This window comes from Ziziphus jujuba, chromosome 1, assembly GCF_031755915.1.
Source record: "Ziziphus jujuba cultivar Dongzao chromosome 1, ASM3175591v1".
Lineage (NCBI taxonomy): Eukaryota > Viridiplantae > Streptophyta > Magnoliopsida > Rosales > Rhamnaceae > Ziziphus > Ziziphus jujuba.
The window spans coordinates 13,825,884-13,848,739 of record NC_083379.1 but is presented as its reverse complement, the minus strand read 5'-3'; the positions used below and the strand labels follow the sequence as shown (position 1 = coordinate 13,848,739).

Sequence of the window (22,856 nt, the reverse complement as noted above, 5' to 3'; positions counted from 1 at the left end):
TACGTTTTAGATATTAAAAGAAGTCTACTTGGTTTATGAATGATATGGAAATGATAATGATGATAATAAAAATTCTAAATACATGATAAATCTAGGATGGAGACTATTATAAAAGAATTTTTGCGTTAAATATTTACATATATGGAATATAGATACAGCCCTGTGTGCTTATATGTCAACCAAGCTGTTGATCACTATGTTTTTACAATGGATTTCCAAGTCAAAAAACACTACACACCTGGATCTCCTTTGAATTTTTTTTCTTTTCTTTATATTCTTGAAGATTAATTTCTTCATGTGATGAAGAAGAAAGAACCTTTTATCTTAATTGATTTTATAGATTAAAATTATATATTCAAAGATAAAAGGTTCTTTTTTTTTGGTGGTATGAAAAAGTTAGTTCCACAAAATGTCAAATCCTAGACTCTAGATAATTTTTATTATTTTGTTCGTTTTATTTTTGGCAGGCTGGCAGCAATATTACGGTTTATCAAGATGCAATCAGAGATATTATATACATATAGCTCTTAAGGTGCTCTTTAGAGCTTAATTAGATAAACTATAATAATCTTCATTGTTTATGGACTTTTTATCTATTCGTTATTATTTTCTTTGGTTGAGATACTATTCGTTCTTTTTCTAATGGAAGTTAGTTGAATAAACAATAAAGATTTTCAGTTATAATAATAATAATAATAATAATAATAATTATTATTATTATTATTATTATTATTATTATTATTATTATTATTCTCCGCTAAGAACATGATTGTGTTGTTATAATATAATATCCACTTATACAAATTTGATATATTGAGGAATTTATGGAAAGTGAGTGTGAGAGACTACCTATTTTGTATTGTGAGGGACTACCTATTTGTGTGACGAGGTACCCATTTGTCTCGCCCAGTTCACATAATAAATACACACACACACACACACACACACACGTAGGTTTATATTAATTTGTACATTAATATAGAAATTAATACAATCAGTCAAACTAAACTGGAATTATTTTGCTTTCTTGAATGTTGGAACTCTCTCTGCCCTTGCAAGAATAGTCAAAGAGAACCAAACTAGGGTATTTTTTGTTTGTTCATTTGTTTTTTTATGTGACGTCTAAATAGAATAGGTAAACATTAAATCTATTATTCAAAGAGAAACTAAACTTGAGTTTTATTTTCTTTGATTCTTAAATCTAAATCTATTAAGCATATGCATTTATTTACTTGAAAGTTTAAGTAGACGATCCATTTTTGCACTCTCTCCAAGTCTAAAACAAAAGGCCACCAGCCTTGAAAATTTAAATCACACTAATCAAAAATCTACTTTAGTCCATGGTAAGTGGAATATATATATACATATATATATATATATATATACATATATATAGACCACCCAATTAACAATTTCACTCTTTCAAACGGTGAACATCTCGTATTACTCACCACGTGAACAAGAAGAAAGTTTTGATAAGATCTATTCTTCATTTCCAGGCCTAAACAAATTTCCATTGCATTGATTGACATAATTTTAATGTATAAAATAAAACAGACCTTATTAAGAAATGAAGGCTCAAGAGGAAAGAAAAACATAAGTTCACAGCATGTCAGAAGAAGATATTTCTGCTTATTTAACACAAACAACTTTCTGAATTGCCAGAGAAATAAATCTACAGAGATCTGCAGCCTTAGCCTTGTTTCCGAGCTTCTTCTCGCATTACTGCTCTGACATATATTTCGTAGCAACAGCCTGAAATTAACACAATAAAAGCATGAGTGTTGTGGAAAAAAGGACTTACTCGTTGTGGTTATCAAATTTAAAGTTTGTGAAGCGTGCACGATGCTATGCTATAATTATCAAAAAGACAATGATGCCTACTTCAACCAAATGATTATTTATTGCAGTCAAATTACCAATGAAAGATAACTCTGCAATGCAATGTAATGAGTATTTAGCATGAATTCATCAGAAGAATGCTACTATTAACTAGTTAATTTGTCCTCATGAACCTGTTCTCTCAGGAGAGGATAATATAGGATTCAAGGCATTTCTTTTAACAGTTGGTTCAGAAGAACCATGCTGATTTGTAAAATATTCTTGGAACTAGCTATGTTAATAGAGTCCGCAGCCACAATAGGCCAAGCAGAGACCTAAATGCAAATACATCCTTACAAACAACTGGACAAGAAATTTTTTAAGTCACCCATAAAATACGTACAATATATATATATATATATATATTTTTTTTTTTCCTTGATGGGAACATCTTATAACCTTGATAGTTCTTTTTTCTTCCAAGGATATGTAAAAATTACATCAGCTGAAAGAACTAATGCATTATTTATTTAGTCTAAATTGCTTAATACCACCTCTCCAACTACAGGTCACTCATCTTGCAAGAAATTAAATTATGTTAACTAAGCCAAAAAGTTGACAATTAATAATAGAACAATGTTACATAAAACACGGAATGTTAGGGTATGTAATTGCAAGCTTGGACAGCAATATTAAGCATCAATCCAAGCTAAGGCTCCAGAAAGGCAAACTGATTGATCAATAAGCATGCATATTGGGAGCATCAACTAATGCTTTAAACTAGCTACTGGGAGCAAAAACGTAGTTTTTTCAGTGAAGAGGTAGTCCAACAATCATTCAACTCAAAAAGATGAAAAATCATTTAAATCACAAATAGAATAGGATAGAAAAACAATCAAAGACCATCCAACTCAGTCTAATTTGATCATCGATCAAATAATGTTAACCATCCACCCAAGTTAAGCTTGGGTTGTGGTAGGTGGGGTCTTTAAACCTTCAGGTTGGCAGAGCCATCTTACAAGTCTTAAGCATCAGGTAAGAATGGGATTGAATTCAATGTATCCATAATCTTACAATCCTACCTTATGTCTAAATTTTATTCTTGTTGCACACCTTCACAGTGGTTTAATTTTTATCATCTTGCAATAATAATGTTATTCCAAATTCTGAAGAATATCATATGAGTGTTTTTGCTTTGGATAGTCCTGAATTGGTAAATTCAAATTTCTTTTATAGGGTCATTTTCCATTTCAAAAACCTTCATTAATGCAATCTACTGCCAATATTTTGCCAGTAAAACCATTTTATTCTACATTGCTAGCATTCTTTATTTGGTACCTTTCTCAAGGTTGCCAAAATGCTAAACTTATAGCAAATCCAAGTCTTTAGTTGTTCTCGACCGTGTGGACTGTGGACCCAAGTTGGTCATCAGTTTTTGGCACTTAATAATGGTAAGTCTTTGAAACAATATCTACATCACCATTCAAATGGAACAGTTTTTTTTTTTTTTTTTTTTTTTTTGGTTACTAATGTTTAAATTTCATCTCAGACCTCATGTCTACAACATCCCCAATATCAAGACAACATTATCTTTGCATGTACAAGTTCATTCAAAAGCTCCAGCATCTTAAAGGAGTTTAATAAACAAATTTTGCCCCAAAAAGGGGGGGGCAGGGAATTACTACCGTCCTACTCTAATTCTCACAAAGCAAGCATATTATACCAAAAGGCTAGAATACCAACGTACCAGCAACTACAACTATGGTGAGGACATCTCCAAGTCTTTTGACCAGCCGCACACTCTTGTTATGTGATTTGTAACGATTTAGAATCGGGTCATCTGCCAAGAGCTGCATTTGGCATCCAACTTAGCACAAAACAACATAAAACTAACTAAAAGACAGCACACAATAACACCATGGATATAAATCATAAATGAAATGCAACCCATTAGAAGCATATTTAGAATTTTAAATCTAAAAAGTTTCTTCAAAAACATGCATATGAGATAAAAACCAAAAGTTTAATGGGTTACTAATATTTCAGTGTTGGGTTCTACAATAGATTATCAGAGGTGCATATTAAATCCTGGCCTTGTATATCATTACTTGGATGTAATGATTTCCTACTAATTATAATGAAATGAGCTCAAGAAGCCCTACTATATAACCTTGTACTCAACTCGCAATAATCCAAAAACAAACTGAAAACCCTGAGCTGTTTGCTTTATTGGGTCTCCTTAAAAATCCATCAAATCCAAATATTCACATTGCTAAAAAGCAAAAACCCCAGATTTTGACATCGAAATCTCAAATGGTTAAAAAAAAAAAAAAAAGGGGGTTGTAAAATCATCAACTTTAAAGGTGTAATTCCGAAACCCAGCTACGAATCAAACAAAACAAGAAATTTATGATAAAGAAAAAGGAAACTCACAGCTTTCTCGCGAGGCCCTAGTTCGGTGTGGAATTGGCGACCCGATAGGTAAGACGCATCGTTTTGTGTCTGCTTTTTGATGGGAAAGAGTTAGAGCGAGCGAGAGAGCGAGCGACTGAGCAAGAAAACGAACAAAAGCAAGAGAGAGAAAGAGAGAACCTGCAGGTGAGAGCGCAAGCGGGAACCGATGGTGGTGTTGTTCATGAAGAAGGCCATGTTTGGTGAATCAGCAAAACCCAGCAACCACAGACCAAAGTGAAGTTCCAAATGGCAAATGGGTCATTAGAGTCTCTCTCTCTCTCTCTCTCAACTCTTTTTGCCACAACCAGTTTGATCACGTGCCTTGCACGTGACTAGAGATAAGATTTATTTAATTTGTTTAATTCAATTTAGTGTTCTCTAATCTGATTATAATGATGATGACGATAATAATAATAATAATTAGTAAATGAAAGTAATAAATCCAACCAGCTAGGATGATTCACCCACCAAAAAAAAAAAAAAAAATCAACTAGGATGATACGTAATCTGTATTTATAGATCTGGCAAAATGTCATATGATTCATTAACACGACATAAATCCATACCATAATTTGCGGGTTTGAATTTGTGATATTAGATTGGATCCGTATTAGTATCACCCAATAAAACACATTCAGAAAATGAGTATTAATAGCTAAAATCCGTTGGAACCCATTTATATGGAATATTTTCGTAATTTTATATGGCATAATAATATTATCCTTAAAACTAAGATAATAAAATGTTTGTTGCCTCTTTAGCCTTAATCTTTGAGATAGACTTTATCTTATTCGTAGTTTAGATTCAACAGTGAATACGTTCCCATTCTCTCATTCTCAATTTCATAATTAAAGAACTCAACAAGATTCATCGAAAGCTATTTTAACATCATTGGAACTTGAAAGTTCAAAGATCTGAAAAAATAATTGATTCAAGATGACAAACTAAGATTTTATTATTATCTAATCAAAATTTGATATTTATGCTTAACGGATGAACGGATTGGATGACAGGTTATACGAAAATTTAATAAATAGGTTAGGGTTTATATATCTCAACACGAAAATTTAATAAGTCGTGTTCGTGTCCAAATAATTTAACACGAATACAATACAACATGACACGAATACGGTTCAACATAACACGTTACTAGGCCTATATATTTACCAAAAACAAAACAAAAATATCTATAAACTATGGAAACATATCCAACCCTCTTACCTCTTAATCTAAAGTACGTTTCCTTTTTACCAAGGGGGAAAAATTGTAAATTTTAACCTTTCTAAGTATCATTTATAAACCCCCAAAAAATAAAAATAAAAATAAAAATAAAAACCAACCTTCCAGAAAGCATTGTGGCTTAAAGCCACTCTCCTGCAATAAGCTGGTCAAAAGAAGAGGGAAGGGAATTTAAATCAAGAACTCCAGACACATAGTTCCTCAAACACCAATTACAAATAAAATGTGCTAAAAAAAAATAAAAACAAATAGTGCTTATTATAAAATGAATGAGTATTCATCACAAGAAGTGCTTTAATAATTATCTTAGTTAATATTTATTAAAAAATTTTGTAGTTTCATCCGTTTTGATTGTTTTACATTTTTATTTGTTACCAGTTTACTTTTCAAGGTTGATTCTACTTCTATTTTTAATATTTAATTTTTAGGGGGGCATTTCATTTTGCTAAATAATAATCTCTAACAGCATTACTAATTTTCATAATCATTAAAGAAATAGATCCTCATGTAATTTTTTTTTTTGAGAATTAAGAAAATAAATGTACCATGCATAATTATTTAAAAATTACACTCTCAAGAAGTTTTTGATTGGCTGCAGAATAACAAGCATAATTCCAATTATTTATTTATACGTATATATATATATATATTACAATAACTTTCTCCTTTTCTGAAGAAATTTGCAATAACATTCTTGAACGAAAAAACTGGTTGTATGAAAAATGATTTTGGTCGTGCAAATAGAAGGTCCTCGTACATTTTTTTATGGCTCTAGCGTTAGCGGGTATACAATAATATGGTCTAGTTTACGCAATCAACTTGGTTGAAATACGATATCTAACTATGGACAGAATAAGCAATAAAATAAATCAAATCTCGGTTAAAAAAAAAAAATACATATACATATATATATATATATATATATATGTATATACGTTTGCAATTGGATTAGATTATGAGCAAACAAAAAATCTAAAAGGAGATTGAAATTAGAAAGAAACTGAATCAGTACGTTCAAATTCAAAATAAAAATTTTCCGAGACTCAGAAACACTTCAACCACCTCCATTACTCATAATTCAACCTATTCCTGTTCCTCTTACGTTCATTCTATTCACATGTAGGCAAAGCTACTGTGACTCAAAAAGCAGGCAAAGCAAATACGAAACGGATCATAATCTTTTTCTACACTTTCAAAAAACAGCCAAAGAAAACGCGTTTAAATAAGTTCAATTTTATCATTGACAAAAATAAGTAGAGAAAAAAACCAAGCGATAAAAATTAGCATACTCCGATTTCCATAAATAGTATGAATGTCATTTGAATCTAAGGAGATCTAGCTCAAGCAGAGGCCCCATTTTTCTGAGAAACAAAATACATGAAGAATCGTTGGCTCGGCTTCCATTGCAATTTGAAGCCGGAATTCTCCAAGGAACACAACTCTGGCCTAATGAATCACTTAATGAAGAGACTTTTACATGGTCACCACCCAAAACATACTATGCTGACTCAATTCTATTCTTGTTAAGCAGTCAAAACACTGGACAAGGAGATAAAAACTAACCAACTACTGGAAAATGAGTAAAATGCTGAAAATTATAAAAAAGAAACAAACCACTTAAAAAAACAAAAAAGAAAACTCTTTTTTTTTTTTTTTTTTTAAGTCTATGAAAATAAAAGGCTTGGCTGAATAAAATACATCTTCCAATAGTTAACTGCCCGTATGAACAGACTAGCAAAAGAGCAAATTATACCAAACCAGCAAGTTAGTCAAAGGAGACTTCCAAATGAACCCAGCTTGAATTCCATTAACGACCGTTAATCATTTAGGGCTATAGATTCAGAAACAAATGAAAGCATTTCGAGGAAAGACACCACCTGCATCAAAGACGGACTTTCCCATTCACAATACCGAATTCTTAGATTGCCTCCTCTGATACAGCAGTAGATACCTTCTCCAATTAGCAGCTTCATTAACCACAGCAAAATAAAAACCATATTATCATTTGCACATATAATGAATACCAATTTTTTCTCACACAGCATAAAGAACTAATATGTTGCAATAGACAGTAGAAATGGTAGTAAACTAATACATTCAAGGCCAGCATGACCATATTATACCATACAGATAAAAAGGTTAAATGCTCGGTACAAAATAAGTTTTCACTGTTACAGCATAGAATATTACTCACCATGTTGTCCATGAAGCAAGTTTTCCACCACCAGTCACCGGCAATAAATTGCCTGATCAATATGGGGGGGAATTTGCTTTATCTCGGTGCCAAGTTCCTGCTCAATCCTATACCTGTTGACAAATTACATAAAAGTAATATCAGATATAAAAGATAAACCAGGGAACATTGATTTGAATATAGATCTAAACAGGAGAATACATACAAGTTAAAACGATCCTCATAGGTGATCAAATTCACAGCTAAACCTAGGTGTCCAAACCGTCCAGATCGACCAACCTGCAAGCAAAACATAATTCATAAGAATGTAACAGAATAAACTGAGAGAAAATTTGAATGTAAAAAATGTCTTACGCACCCTATGAAGATATGTTTCAGAATTCTTTGGGAAATCAAAGTTAATAACAACATTGACCGCTTGAATATCTATTCCCCTTGTAAACAAATCTGCAAAATTCAATCACACAAAAATATGAAACATAAAAACATTAAATAAGCAAACTTAAGTAGTTAGCACTTACACCATGATGAAAAATTCAGAATAGGAACTAATAACTATTATGCAATATTTTCAAGACAAATATATCTTTCTTTACTCGAAACAAAAACTAGGATATACAAGTGGCATGAATATAAACAATGCGCATACAACAAAAGTTAAAATAAACTGAATATAACGGATCAGAAGAATAGAATTGCTTAAGATGACACCAAACCACATGCATTTTGATTTTCAAAAAGACATCTTAATGCGTTACTACTTACCTCGACAACTGGAATTTGAGATTTGCATGAGTCTATCATTGCGATAAGTGTAAAAAACACTATAAAATACCAGCTTCATTTTTCATCCAACAAAAGAAATCATTGCAATGATGATTTTAAAGCACAGTATTAGACCATGATCCAGGATGTGACAAAAAATACTGTACCATCTGCTAGATGATACAGATTGAACAAAAGACTCCCAGTGGGAAATAAACTCCCAAATAAGTAAATATGCTTTACATAAAAATATATATATAAAAAGAAGAAGAAGAAGAAGAAACAAAATAAACAGTCGAGTGTTAGACCTGAAATATTTTAAAACTTCAAAATCATACTTATTCCAATACCTTGAACAAGAAAAAGACGACATTTTAAACCGCAAACTTAATCATTCAATTAAGAATTTTGAATAAAAAAGCAAAAGCACCTACATACCAGTACATACAAGATTCCGGCAAGCACCATTGCGGAAGTCATGAAATACTCTGTTACGATGGTCTTGAAGCATCTTTGCATGAATGTAAAAACATGAATAGCCAAGTTCTGTAATTTTCTTGGCCAGTAACTCTACCCGGTTCACAGAATTGCAGAAGATAATTGATTGATTTATTTGAAGCTGGAAAGGAGAAAAAGTTTAATATCATATCCACAGACAGGCATAACCCCAGGAATCAGTAATTCAGTTGAAACCAAACCTTAGAGAACAGAGTGTTCAGGCAATGAACTTTCTGTCTTTCTTCAACAAAAGCATAGAACTGTGTAATACCCTTTAGAGTAAGCTCATCCATAAGGTTAATAATGTAAGGCCTGTGAAGATATCTATCTTTAAAATCCTTTACTGTAACAGGAAATGTAGCAGAAAACATCAAAATTTGTCGATTTGCAGGCAAAAACTGAATCAATTGCTCAATTGATGGTTGAAACTCTGGGGACAGAAGCTTATCAGCCTGAAATTAGAATAAAATAACAGAAACGAAAAGAATAACAAACTAACAATCAGTTTTTTGGATTTAATGATGTCAAAAACCAATAATTTCAGTATTCTTTCAAACATAGCAACATTATTCATAATAGAAGCATAGCTTAAAAGACAATAGAAAATATTTGATGACAGATGAGACCAAACTAGCACTAACAGTTGTTGCCAAATATTTTTTCACAGATTGAATAATCAAGTATCTACCTCATCCATAACAAGCATTGAGCAGTCTTTTAAGACGCAAACACCCTTTTTTGCAAGATCTAAAATTCTTCCAGGAGTTCCAACAAGTAGATGAACAGGCTGATATAAACGCATTATATCATCCTTCAAACTGGTACCTCCAGTCGTAACCATAACTTGAATATTCAAATGCTTTCCAAGCTCCTTACAAACTTGTGATGTTTGAAGAGCCAACTCACGTGTTGGAACGAGTATAATAACTGCATCAAAATGTTTATTGTCAAGCAAGAATATGAAATGAAAACATGAGAAAAGCATGGAATACCAAGGAATTAATTATTAAAAACCAAAATAATATATCCACACATTTCTTACATCGAAAGTGTACCCAAGGATAACTTGCAGACTTATTAACCATAACTACTCTCACAATAAAACAATCATAATAATGAAAAAAGTAGCTTTACAGAACTAAGCATTACAATGACTGTTATCTTTTGCTTGAGACTAGTTGCTATTGAAGCAGACAACAAGAAATAAATCACACCTTGTATGACGTTGTTATCTTGATCAATTTTTTCCAAGGCAGGAATGCAAAATGCAGCTGTTTTTCCAGTTCCATTTTTAGCTCTTGCAAGAATATCACTACCAGTTAGAGCAATAGGAATACTTTCCTCCTGAATAGGAGATGGTCTTTCAAATCCCTTCTCATATATTCCCATAAGCAGTTCACGTTTCAGAAAGTAGTCCTCAAACTCATTTCCTTTTGTTGCTGTCACATCCTGGGAAGAACATTAATGAGAAGACCCACGCTAGCATAAGCATTACCAAACATTAAAAGAAAGAGGAGTTACATCTACAAATAATAGGAGTTAACATAAAAATATATCCAAAAAGCATCTTCAATTTCGAAAAGCAAATAGATCCCAGAAAAATTATTGTAATCAGAAAATAAGTCATCTTGGTGCATCATTTAAAATTTTCCATGCTAAAGAACTCTATGAACAGAAAAGTAAGACTGTTATTAATTATATATGGCATAGAACCAAAATTGCAAGTTATTTTAACTTTAGAATGATCAGTAGAATTATCGTACAAATATCAAAATACATTATAAGTCAACTCAGTTCTCTGTTTGGTGACATATCCAAAGGAGAAAAGCAATTATATAAAATTATCAATATTATCAAAGACACGTTTGGGCTCATTTAACAAAATATAGACAACAAATGACGTCATGCAAAGGAATTAACATGTTAATCATACAGAAATAGTTTGATGCTTGATTCAGGCAGCTTCTCCCAGAAAAAAATATTTAATTCTATCAATGGTTTTCCAGATTCATGAAGAACCATAAGCTAGCACATCCTTATTTTGCCCCAGTACAAACAACCAGTGGTCCTTGTATATGATGAGACTGATACTTCATGGAAAAAATCCAACGTCATGCAGTAACAACAAAAATCACAAAAATAAAAACACCTAAGCAATCCTTTCAGACATGATACTTTCATATGGAATTCAGCTTTTTGCCTGATATGTTACCTATAGTAGTTTGCTCTTAGTCTTAAATGGAACACTATCCATCTTATTCATCTTAAAAGTCCAAGGTCATGCTTTAAAAACAAAAATCACAAAAATGAAGACAACTATGAAATCCTTTCAGACATGATACTATGATATTGAATTCAGCTTTTTGCCTGATATGTTACCAATAATAGTTTGCTCTTAGTCTTAATGGAACACTATCCATCTAATTCATCAATGAGAACATGTGGTATAACCAGTGGCAATATAAAAGAAGTCTTGATTGCACCATGCCATACAGCATGTTACAACCTCCTGAAAAGAACTTAATTCAACCATAATTATCCACAGAACAAATAATGCTGCACTACAACCCAAAAGAGGAAAAGGGGGGCAGAAGTTGTGACAAAGGGAAAACAAATAAAGCATGCTTTAACCATACAGGTGAATGATACTAAATGATATGATAGAATCAACTCAAGTGTACAAATTAAAGACATAAAACTTGAAATTAGCTTCCCTTGATAAAGCTCTGAAGAAGCATGGAGAATGTGGACCATATAACCAATGCATAGAAAACATACCTCTGTTCTAAAGCGGGTATCAGGAGCGGGTATATTTAACCTTGCTTTCCAATCTTGAGAACTAAGGAGCAAAAGAAAAGGGGAAGAAACTATCAAATTGCATGAAAATTAAGCATCATAACTAAGATATTTATGGCAAAATTAAGCAAGAAAAGAAACAATAATATGACATCAAAAACATTAGTGATAAGCTGGTCAAAGCAGGAAAACTCTCAATGTTTACCAAATTACATTTCCAAAATTAAGAACAATGAGGAAACTACTTCCATAAAATTAAATAATAATAATAATAACAGCAACAACAACAACAAATTAATTTAATTTAAAAAATAATAAACAATAAAAAAAGCAGAAAATGTAGGTACCAAAAACCATCTTGACAATGTTAACATCATCGCAAGGGAATAATTAATTCAAACCCAACCAAATCTATATCAGACTGCTGATCACTTCAAGTCTCCTCTAGTTTTATCCATCAAGCCACAACAACAACCTACCCACAATTTTTTATGAACACACTAAGAACTTCCTCAAGCATAAACACAACACAAATCAACAAGAACATACCCCTTCTATTTACTGCTAAATTTCTCCTCTAAAAATTAACATGTGTTACTTCATTGTACAGTTCAAAACACCATGAAACTGATATAGTATATTATATAATTTATTAAACTGATTTTTTTTTTGTTTTTTGAATTGTAAATCACAATAACCACACTCAGATGTTTTGCAAATAAGAATAATAACAGTTACACATAATTGATCAATTTACATATAATTGTTCCCAAACCATCGACATATAATTCCAATATTCTTCACAGTCCATTCAATCTTCTCAAGTTCCATCATGATCCCACACCTAAAAGTTCATTCATTTCACCAAATTTCACAACAATTCAACCCAATCTCCTAGAGAACCTATCTTACCACTATTGAAAAAATTATAAAAAATTGGGGGGGGGGGGGGGGGCGGGGGGTACAAAAAAGAATTCTTGCCTTTATTGGAAACAAAGATACATAAAATAATAAAAAACAAAATTTAAAAAAAAAAATTGATGCATAACAATACATCCATGAAAACAGAAATACCTTGAGTCTGCAGCTTCAAACTGTACTGTCTTCTCAACTTCGTCTACATTTGAATCAGCTGCACTGCCCAACTGACCTCTCCTCAGCCACTGCTGCTGTTGCTGGTATTGCTGGTGTTGCTGCTGGGGAAGATAGTGCTGGTTCTGAACCACACTCCTCTGTACATACTGCTGCAGAGGGGCCCTTGACTGAAATGCAGGGTTCGCATTCATGCCCCCGCCTCTCCCAGCACCAATCCCGGGAGGATATCTCCCTCTAGGGTTGTGCATTGGTTCAAATGAGATGGAATTTAAACTAGATTTCAAGTTTCAAGAACACAGATTTGGTTCGGAGTATAAAAACAAACACAGCCAAGGCACAGAAAATTTACTGCAAAACCAATCAAACAAATCTGATTAAGATTATGGACTGGCTATTTTCGAGGTTTGAGCTTTAAACGTCGCTTCTAGAAACTAAAAAATGACACTATCAATACAACTATGGAAGGTTGAGTTTAATCTTATTCAAAAATAACAAATTCTAAGTTGGAAAATAAATATTACACAAGCACAAACCCTAATTTCACTAAAACCAAAGAGCAACAGCAAATTATTACTACAGAATACTAAACAACACCAAATCATTTGCTTCTTTCACAAATAGATCGAAAAAACAAGAACAAAAGGAAAAATAAAAAATAAAAAAATTAAAATAAGAGTACCTGATCTCGGTCCACAAGAATAGACTATTATCTGAGTCAAAGGTTTCTCGATTGCGGGTTTGGAAAACCTCGCTGCCAACAACAAATTCAATCTCCGACGTCGATTTAAAACTTCGTAACCTATGTATTTGGGGACTTGTGAATTGGTATTCGGAACTTTGGCTTGTCTAAACGCAAAGGGGATGAGCGAAAGAGAGTTATTGGTTACGTAGGGTTTTTCTTCTCTGCGATTTCAAAGGGTATAGAGAAAGATAAAGGCTCTCTCTCTCTCTCCCTCTCTCTCTCTAGGACTAGGGTTTTCTGGAAATGGCGGAGAAGGCGAGTAGGGAGGGGTTGCAATGGACCAATGGTTGGTCGGCTGAGGCACCAATTTTGGGTGAAATGGACAGAGAAAATTATGATGTGCATTCAATCCCACCGTATGTTAAAAAACTTTATCCACTCCTTTACCCACACGTGTCCCTTAAATTTTCAAATACGTCACTCCCCCTCCCGATTTTGTAAGCGTTGCAAATACCATATATATATATATAAAATTTTGTTTTTTTTTTTTTAACACATTTTCAAATTCACCACCAAAAAATAATAATATACACATTCAAATTTTATTTTTATTGCAATTCCACAAATTTTGTGCACAGGTTTTTAAAAATTCCATGTATAAATTAAATGTAAAAAATTTTCGAATGCTAAAATTATTGCTCTTAATAAAATTCACCTCTATCCAATCCCTATGCATAATAAATTACGACCAAAAAATATAATAAAAGTAATTGGGCTAGCAGAAAATTGAACAGAAACTGCTTAAAAAATGATGCACGCAACAACCAAAAAAAAAATACATATATATATATATATATATATATATTCTGGTTACAGTAAGCTCAATTTGTAATTATTAAAATGTTTCTATGCAAGCAGGTCTCAAAAATTCGACACCTTCGCCATCTCCATCACTCATTATACAACCTCTTCCATTTACTCCTTAAATTTAATAGCAAAGCGTTTTTGTTCAAAAACATCGGAAGAAAAAGCCTGTAAATAAAGTTAAAAACTTTTTTCCCCTTTTTTTAAAAAAAAAAAAAAAAAAAAAATAGTTATTGGGGGTGGGAAATTACAACTTCAAATCATCCTCCAGGAAAACCGTGGCTTTACCATTAGGGCTATTCTGTGTTGCCTTTACCCTAAATAAGTTCAATCTAGTTCTCGTGAAAAAATAAATAAAGAAAATAGAACCCAAAACGTTAGCATACTCTTTAACTTCTCTAAATAAAAGATATGTCATTTGAATTTATAAGGAGTAGAGATGAACAAAGCTAGAAAGAAGCACATCGTCTAGCTTAGAAGCCCTATTTCTCAGCAACAAAATACAAGAAGAATCACGAGATCAGCTTCCATTTTCTAGGCAAAACAGCACCGGCTTCATGAAGCACTAACTGAAGAGACTATTTCATGGTCACCATCCAAAGCATAAATTGGTTACCCATTCTCGTCAAAATACTGGAGAAGGAACTAATAACTAACCATGTACTGAAAATGGGTAAAACTCTTAAGAACTATAAAAACAAAACAATTTTTAAAAAAACAGAAATATTTTTTTTTCTTTTCTTTTTTTTCCTTTTTTTTTTTGTCTTTTTCTCTCTTTTTTTTTTTTTTTTTTTTTTTTTTTTTGGTGGCTGAATAAAGTACTTCTTTCAACAGTTCAACTGAGCGTATGAACAGACTAGAACAAGAGCAAATAGTTCCTAAACCAGCAAGTTAGTCAAAGAGGACCCTGAAAAGAAGCCAGCATCTATAAACCAATATAGACTTCTATTAAGGTCCTGTTAATGTTTCAGGGCTATGAAAATTCAGAAACAAATAAAAGCATTCCAATTTCCAAGGGAAGATACCACCTACATCAAAGACAGATTTCTCCATTCACAGTATCTACTTCTCAGAATGTCTCCTCTGATGCAGCAGTAGATCAAATGTGCAACTTCATCAACCTTGATGAGGGAAAAAAAAAAAAAAACACACATTATCATTTGTACAAATAACATCTCATGTATTTATCTACTGATTTCTTCTTAGACAAAATAAAGAAATAATACATAGCATCAGACCTTAAGATATAGCAGCAAACGATACATTCAATGTTAGCATGACGATATCATACTAGACAGATAACAATCTCAAATGCGCAGTTCGTATGAAATCCTCAGTCACAGCATTACAGCCTTGAATATTACTCACCATGTTGTCCACAAAGCGAGTTTTCCATCATGGGTCACCGGCAATAAATTGCCTGATCAATTTGGGGAGGAATTTGCTTTATCTCAGTGCCAAGTTCCTGCTCAATTCTATACCTGTTGACAAATTACATAAAAGTAATATCAAATATTAAAAGCTAAACCAGAGAACATTGATTTGAATGTAGATGTAAAGAGGAGAATCATACAAGTTAAAACGATCCTCATAGGTGATCAAATTCACAGCTAAACCCAGGTGTCCAAACCGTCCAGATCGACCAACCTGTATGCAAAACCAAATTTATAAGAATGAAACAAAATAAATTGAGAGAAAATCGGAATGTAAACACTTGTCTTACACACCCTATGGAGATATGTTTCTGAGTTCTTGGGGAAATCAAAGTTAATGACAACATTGACCGCTTGAATGTCTATTCCCCTTGTAAACAAATCTGCAAAGTTAATCCGATGAAAATTTGAAACTTAAAAACATTAAATAACTAAATTTTGAAGCAGTTAGTACTTGCAATGTGATGAAACACTCATAATAGGAACCATTATGAAATTATTTTACGACAAACAAATCATTCTTGACTCTATCAAACAATAACTAGGATAAATAAGTGGCCGTAATCTAATAAAACTACATACAATAAAAATTAAAAGAAGCTAAACATTACGCATCAGAAGAATAAAATTGGTTAAAATGAGATCATACCAAAAAAATTGATTTCATGCATTACTATGCTCGAAAACTTAAATGTCAGATTTGCATGAAACTATTATTGCAACAAGCATTAGAAAACACTAAAGACCAACTTCATTTTTTATCCAACGTACATAATCTTTACAATAATGATTTTGATGCACAGTATCAGACCCTAATTCTGAATGAACAATACTTCGCCATCTGCTAGATGATACAGATTTCACATAAAAGACCAATCAATAGGGAAAAATCTGCCCCCAAATAAGTAATACCTTGACAAAAAGACAAAGGTCAAGCTTTATACATGATATATCTTAAAACTAGGAAATCATACTTATTTCAATACCTTGGATAAGAAAAAGGGTGACCTTCTTAATCACAAACATCACCATTCAATTAATAATTTATGGAAAGCAAGCATATCCAAAAATAAATAAAGCAAAAGTACCAATAACATACCAGTACATACGAGATTTCTGCAAGCACCATTGCGGAAGTCATGAAATACTCTGTTACGATGGTCTTGAAGCATCTTTGCATGAATATAAAAACACGAATAGCCAAGTTCTGTAATTTTCTTGGCCAACAACTCCACCCGGTTCACAGAATTGCAGAAGATAATTGACTGGTTTATTTGAAGCTGGAAAGAAAATAAGAAAACTATAATATCATAGCCACAGAGAGGTAAAACCCCATGTATCAGTAGTTCAGTTGAGACCAAACCTTAGAGAAAAGAGTGTTCAGACAGTGAACTTTCTGCCTTTCTTCAACAAAAGCATAAAATTGTGTAATACCCTTTAGAGTAAGCTCATCCATAAGGTTAATAACATAAGGTTTCTGAAGATATCTATCCTTAAAATCCTTAACCGTAACAGGAAATGTAGCTGAAAACATCAAAATTTGTCGATTTGGACTCAAAAACCGAATCAATTGCTCAATTGATGGTTGGAACTCCGGGGACAGAAGCTTATCAGCCTGAAAAAAAAATAAACAAACTAACAATCATATTTTGGTAGTTAATGATGTCAGCAACCAATAATTCCAATATTTCTTCCAAATATAGCAATAGTAATTTGTAACAGAAGCAAAGCATAAAAGACAAAGAAAATATGTGAAATTGAAATTTGCATGTTACAGATGAGATGAAATTAGTACTAACAATTCTCAACTAAGAGATTTTTTTTTTTTTTTAATACATATATTTGGGGAATAATCAAGTATCTACCTCATCCATGACAAGCATTGAGCAGTCTTTCAGGACGCAAACACCCTTTTTCGCAAGATCTAAAATTCTTCCAGGTGTTCCAACAAGTAAATGAACAGGCTGATATAAACGCATGATATCATCTTTCAAACTGGTACCTCCAGTAGTAACCATAACTTGAATATTCAAATGCTTCCCAAGCTCCTTGCAAACTTGTGATGTTTGAAGAGCAAGCTCACGAGTTGGAACAAGTATAACAACTACATCAAAATATTTACTGTCAAATAAAGCATGTGAAATGAACACAGTGATAGCATCAATGCATGATGGAGCCAAGGAATTACTTATATATAGCTAAACAATGTATGAACTCATTTCTAATATCTAAAATGCAACCATAATTATTCACAAAAGATCAAAAAAAAAAAGTAGCTGTATAGAACTAAAGCATCATAATGACTTTTATATTTTGCTGGACACTAATTGCTACTTAAGTAGACAATGGAACAAAAAGAATATCCCACCTTGTATGACATTGATATCTTGATCAATTTTCTCCAAGGCAGGGACGCAAAAGGCAGCCGTTTTTCCAGTTCCATTTTTAGCTCTTGCAAGAATATCACTACCAGTTAGAGCAATAGGAATACTTTCCTCCTGAATAGGAGATGGTCTTTCAAATCCCTTCTCATATATTCCCATTAGCAGCTCACGTTTCAGAAAGTAGTCCTCAAATTCATTTCCCTTAGTTGCCGTCACATCCTGGAAAGAACATTAATTAGAAGGCCCACACTAGTATAAGCATTACCAGAACATTAAAAAAATAAAAATAAAGAAAGTTACATATAAAAACAATAATAGTTAACATAAATGTCAATATATCAAATTAGTATCATGAACTACAATGTTGATTTCCATGACAACGATAACTTTAATCAGAAAAGCAGTCGTAATCTAAACAACATTCAGCTCAATGCATCATTTAAGCTTTTCCAGGCTAAAGAGCTCTACAAGCAGAAAACTAAGACTCTTATTATTTATACATAGTATAGAACCATTTGCATTCTTGAATGATAGATTAAACCATCACCTTTATGTTTACGTTGGAAAGCACAAATATCAACATACTTTACAAGTTAAATCAATTTTCTTTTTAGTGACAGTAACTTATCCAAAAGAGTAAAGCAGGGATATAAAATTATCAATTTTATTAAAAACATTTTTTTGCATATTAAACCAAATGCACACAACAAATGAGGGGCAGCAGAGCACCTGACATGTTAATCATACAGAAAACAGTTCAGTACTTAATTCAGCCAGATTCTTCCACATATATAATCAAATATCAATTTTTTCTAGATTCAAGAAGAAATATAATCCAGCACATGCTTATTCTGCCACAATAAAAACAATTAGTAATCCTACATGCTTTTGACATTTATATAATGAGACTTGTAATTCATAAAAAATCCAGAGTCATGTAACAATAAACATCACAAAAATAGAAACACCTATCAAATCCTTTCAGACAGAATACTTTACTATTTTATGCCTGATATGCTATTTGATACTAATAGTAGTTTGTTCTTAGTTTCTCAAACACAACAATACCATCTTACATCTGATGCTCAATGAGAACCGTGGCATGGCTAATGCCAAGTAAATAAATCTAAATTGCACCATGCTATTTGTCATATTTCAAACTTCTCAAAGGAATTTAATTCAACTGCAATGCTGCAATGAACTCCACTCCAAAGAAGTGTTCGTGCGTGTGCGTGCATGCATGTGTGTGTGTGTTGGGGCAGGGGGATGAAGGGATAACGAATTTAAGTATAAATATGGTCCCATAAATGATCTCCAATAAAGCATGTTTCAACCATACAACTGACATTATACTAAATAATATGAAAGAATCAGCTCAAGTGTACAAATAAAAAACATAAAACACAAAATTAGCTCTGTACAAAAACCTTAGGTAGCACGCAGCACCAGTACTATAAAGTATGACCATATATCAAAAGCATAGAAGAATTACCTCTGTTTTATAGCGAGTATCAGGTGGGGGCATTTTTAACCTTGCCTTCCAATCTTGTGAACTAACGAGGAAAAGAAGAGGAGAAACTTTCAGATTGCATGTATTATGCACCATAACTAATATATTTACTGCAAAATTGGGAGATAAAAAGGCAAACAAACAAACAATGATAAGGCATCAAATTCTAGTGATCAGCCAGTGGAAACATTCTATATATCAACAAAGAAATATTCTTATTGTATGTTTACTAAACTACCATCTCCAAAATTAAGAACAATGTGGAAATGACTCTCGTCAAAAAGATAAAGGGACCAAGTTAAAAACCATCTTGAAGATATTAATATCATTACATCCCAAAACTAATTTAAATACAACCAAATCTTCTGCACCAAGACAAACTGACAAACCTAGTTTAAGAAGACTTTAATCAGACTTCTGACCACTTCAAGTCTCCTCTAGTTCTATCAATCAAGCCACAACAAAAGACCTACTGGAAATGAATTACCAAACACATTAAGATCTTCCTCAACTCAAGCATTTAATCAAACCATATATCAACAAGAACATACCGCATTTATGTCCTTGCAAATTTCTCATCTCTTCTCATACGCATGTAATATCCCATTCTACATCTCAACTACCATGCTCAGATATTTTGGCAAATAACAGTTATGCGTCATAGTTCCCAATCCACCGACACATAGTAAAAAAAATCTACTTCATGGTGCATGCAACCTTCTGAAATTCCATTATAATCCCAAATCTACTTCACAGTACATGCAACCTTCTGAAATTCCATTATAATCCCATTCCCATATCTAAAAGATGATCCATTTAACCAAAGAGTGCAAAATTGAATCCAGTCACCTAGGAAATCGAAAAAAAGACTCTTGCATTTATTCAAAACCAAGTCATCAAGAAATTAAAAAAAAAAAAAAAAAAAAAGCTGACGCGTAAACACACCATATCCATGAGAAAAAATACACACCTTGAGTCCACAGCTTCATACTGTACTGTCTTCTCGACTTCATCTACATTCGAATCAGCTGCACTGCCCAACTGAGCCCTCCTCAACCACTGCTGCTGCTGCTGGTGCTGTTGCTGGTGTTGCTGCTGGGGAAGATAGTGCGGATTCTGAACCACACTCCTCTGTACATACTGTTGCTGAGGGGCTCTTGACTGAAATGCAGGGTTTGCATTCATGCCCCCGCCTCTCCCAGCACCAATCCCGGGAGGGTATCTCCCTCTAGGGTTGTGCATTGGTTCAAATGAGATGGAATTTAAACTAGATTTCAAGTTTCAACTACACAGATTTTGGTCGGTTTTTTAAAGACCAAAAGCAGCCAATGCACAGAAAAATTTACTGCCAAAACAGTCAATCAAATGCAATTAAGGTTACGGATTTGGCGTTCACGAGGTTTGAGCTTTAAGCATAGTTTCCAGAACCTACAAAAGAACGCAATTATGAAATGACTGAGTTTAACCGTATCCAGAAAAACAAAATCAAAGTTCAAAAATAAGTATTATACAAATTACAAGCCCTAATTTCACAAACCCAGATACCAACTGCAAACTGGCACTAAAGAAGAGTTAACAAATACCCAATTATTTGCTTCTTTCATAAATAGATCAGAGAAAAAAAATACAAGAAAGAAGGAAGAAAGAAAGAAAGAAAGAAAGAAAAAAAAGAAGCACCTGATCTCGGTTCACAAGTACAGAGGATCATCCCAGTCAGCGATTTTCTCAATTGCGGGTCTGGACCTCGTGGCAAACAAATTCGATCTCCAACTACGATTAAAAAAAAAAAAAAAACGACGTCGTATGTGCTCGGACTTGCGATGAGAGAGAGAGAGTTACAAGGGTGTAGGGTTTTTCTTGCTCTGAGATTTCAAAGGGGTAGACCGTAGAGAATGGAGCCAAAAAACAAAAAGGTTCTAGGGTTTTGTGGAAATGGCGAAGATTGCTAGTTTGAGGGGAAGCAATGGACCAATGGTTGGTCGGTTGACCTACTGACTTTGGGAAAATGGGAGAAACTACAGTGTGCGGCAGTTCCACCGTATGTTCATGAGCTCTGTTCACTCCTTTACCCCCACGTGTCTACTACAAATTTTTGCATTGCCTTAATTTTCATACAAATTGGAAAAATAAATGTACCATTACCTTATTATTTCTTTTTCTTTTTACCATTTGTAAAATAAAGTTTATAAAGTGACAAAGGGCAACAATGGAGAAACACGGTCAACACCATGGTTTAAACCTCTAGTATTCGTTTTTTTTTTTTTTTTTTTTTTTTTTTTTAGTGAATAAGTAGTATTTGTTATTCGATTCAGTACGAAAGAGATTCTTAGATATCACAGAAAAGGTCTTTTCAAAGTACAATGGAATGGATCTATTATCAACTTACCCAAAAGCACCGAAAAAAATAATAATAATAATAAGATCTTTATTACCAAAAGGTAAAAGGCAAAAAAAAATTAAAAAAAATAAAAATATATATATATTATATATATATCGAAATTCTATGGTGAGAACGGTCTGCATGAGGATTGTAATATTAATGATAGTTTTTCATAGTATTAATGATGATTTTCTAGAAAATCGTTATCAATACTATAAAAAATTATCACCAATACTATGATCTACATAAGAATCCGTATAAAAATCGTCCACACCATAAACAAACTGTGTATATATATATATATATATATCCATGTGTGTGCACAATCGGCATAGATGATGGTTCTCAATGAAATTGCCATAAACTGTGATGTAAGGTCTAGGAGAGGGCACAACCTAAAAAGAAAGTACTAGAAAATAGTAATGTAATAATAAGCTTAATTACATTCAATATTATTAAAAAGTCTATGTTTAAAGTTTTAAAGTAATTACACCATAAGAAACAAAAACTACGAAACAATTGTGTTTAAAATAACTAAATTAAATCTCAAAACATGTAATTTATTTTTTTCATAAATATATACCTAAAATAAATTTTTGAAGTTTCCATGCAAAAATGTTAGGGTGGTTCATAGGCAACAAGACTAATAGTTAAATTTACAAGCCAATCAGATAATCAATCACTCTATCCAAGCATGAGAAAAGGACCTATAGCGTAAGCATGTGGTTTCTTATCCTCAAA

The 22,856-nt window shown here is 32.6% G+C and overlaps 3 protein-coding genes across 6 annotated transcripts; all 3 read right to left on the bottom strand.

The window, feature by feature from the left end:
- Positions 1–1,502: 1,502 nt before the first annotated feature.
- On the bottom strand, positions 1,503–4,573 carry LOC107433840 (succinate dehydrogenase subunit 7B, mitochondrial). Its single transcript, XM_016045201.4, has 4 exons — positions 4,414–4,573; positions 4,255–4,323; positions 3,569–3,671; positions 1,503–1,755 (listed from the first exon to the last, which is right to left on the bottom strand). The coding sequence occupies exons 1-4, from the start codon at positions 4,468–4,470 to the stop codon at positions 1,694–1,696; spliced, it is 291 nt and encodes a 96-aa protein (XP_015900687.1). The 5' UTR covers positions 4,471–4,573; the 3' UTR covers positions 1,503–1,693.
- A 2,213-nt stretch (positions 4,574–6,786) lies between these two features.
- On the bottom strand, positions 6,787–13,931 carry LOC107433851 (DEAD-box ATP-dependent RNA helicase 8). 2 transcript variants are annotated; one of them, XM_025067226.3, is made up of 11 exons: positions 13,542–13,931; positions 12,842–13,096; positions 11,750–11,810; positions 10,186–10,420; positions 9,660–9,898; positions 9,172–9,423; positions 8,912–9,092; positions 8,067–8,155; positions 7,914–7,987; positions 7,709–7,821; positions 6,787–7,481 (listed from the first exon to the last, which is right to left on the bottom strand). In XM_025067226.3, the coding sequence occupies exons 2-10, from the start codon at positions 13,051–13,053 to the stop codon at positions 7,743–7,745; spliced, it is 1,422 nt and encodes a 473-aa protein (XP_024922994.1). In that variant the 5' UTR covers positions 13,054–13,096; positions 13,542–13,931; the 3' UTR covers positions 6,787–7,481; positions 7,709–7,742. The 2 variants fall into 2 exon arrangements, with proteins under 2 accessions (XP_024922994.1, XP_015900705.2); XM_016045219.4 differs by having other exon boundaries at positions 12,842–13,210; positions 13,542–13,930.
- An 871-nt stretch (positions 13,932–14,802) lies between these two features.
- Positions 14,803–21,713, bottom strand: LOC107433855 (DEAD-box ATP-dependent RNA helicase 6). Of its 3 annotated transcripts, XR_007241267.2 has the most exons (12): positions 21,413–21,713; positions 20,706–21,163; positions 19,718–19,778; positions 18,210–18,444; positions 17,707–17,945; positions 17,205–17,456; positions 16,941–17,121; positions 16,136–16,224; positions 15,982–16,055; positions 15,777–15,889; positions 15,441–15,529; positions 14,803–15,315 (listed from the first exon to the last, which is right to left on the bottom strand). XR_007241267.2 is itself a non-coding variant. In XM_016045226.4 (11 exons), exons 2-10 carry the CDS (start codon positions 20,975–20,977, stop codon positions 15,811–15,813), a joined length of 1,482 nt encoding a protein of 493 aa, XP_015900712.2. In that variant the 5' UTR covers positions 20,978–21,163; positions 21,413–21,713; the 3' UTR covers positions 14,803–15,529; positions 15,777–15,810. The 3 variants fall into 3 exon arrangements, 2 of the variants coding, with proteins under 2 accessions (XP_015900712.2, XP_048330894.1); XM_016045226.4 differs by having other exon boundaries at positions 14,803–15,529; XM_048474937.2 differs by lacking the exon at positions 21,413–21,713 and having other exon boundaries at positions 14,803–15,529; positions 19,718–19,845; positions 20,706–20,891.
- Positions 21,714–22,856: the final 1,143 nt, after the last annotated feature.

What these genes read in the sequence shown, in the direction of transcription:
- LOC107433855 (XM_016045226.4), bottom strand. Translation starts at nt 20,977, where the DNA reads ATGCACAACCCTAGAGGGAGATACCCTCCCGGGATTGGTGCTGGGAGA. An exon ending in CAATGCTTGTCATGGATGAG is followed by an intron (nt 17,457 to 17,706) that starts GTAGATACTTGA and finishes TTTTTTTTTCAG; the next exon opens with GCTGATAAGCTTCTGTCCCC. An exon ending in CAGAAATCTCGTATGTACTG is followed by an intron (nt 16,225 to 16,940) that starts GTATGTTATTGG and finishes TTAACTTTGCAG; the next exon opens with ATTTGTTTACAAGGGGAATA.
- LOC107433840 (XM_016045201.4), bottom strand. Translation starts at nt 4,470, where the DNA reads ATGGCCTTCTTCATGAACAACACCACCATCGGTTCCCGCTTGCGCTCT. An exon ending in TAGGGCCTCGCGAGAAAGCT is followed by an intron (nt 3,672 to 4,254) that starts GTGAGTTTCCTT and finishes TGCCAAATGCAG; the next exon opens with CTCTTGGCAGATGACCCGAT. An exon ending in CACCATAGTTGTAGTTGCTG is followed by an intron (nt 1,756 to 3,568) that starts GTACGTTGGTAT and finishes TGTTAATTTCAG; the next exon opens with GCTGTTGCTACGAAATATAT.
- LOC107433851 (XM_016045219.4), bottom strand. Translation starts at nt 13,110, where the DNA reads ATGCACAACCCTAGAGGGAGATATCCTCCCGGGATTGGTGCTGGGAGA. An exon ending in TGAACACTCTGTTCTCTAAG is followed by an intron (nt 9,093 to 9,171) that starts GTTTGGTTTCAA and finishes TCTCCTTTCCAG; the next exon opens with CTTCAAATAAATCAATCAAT. An exon ending in CCGGAATCTTGTATGTACTG is followed by an intron (nt 8,156 to 8,911) that starts GTATGTAGGTGC and finishes TGAATTTTGCAG; the next exon opens with ATTTGTTTACAAGGGGAATA.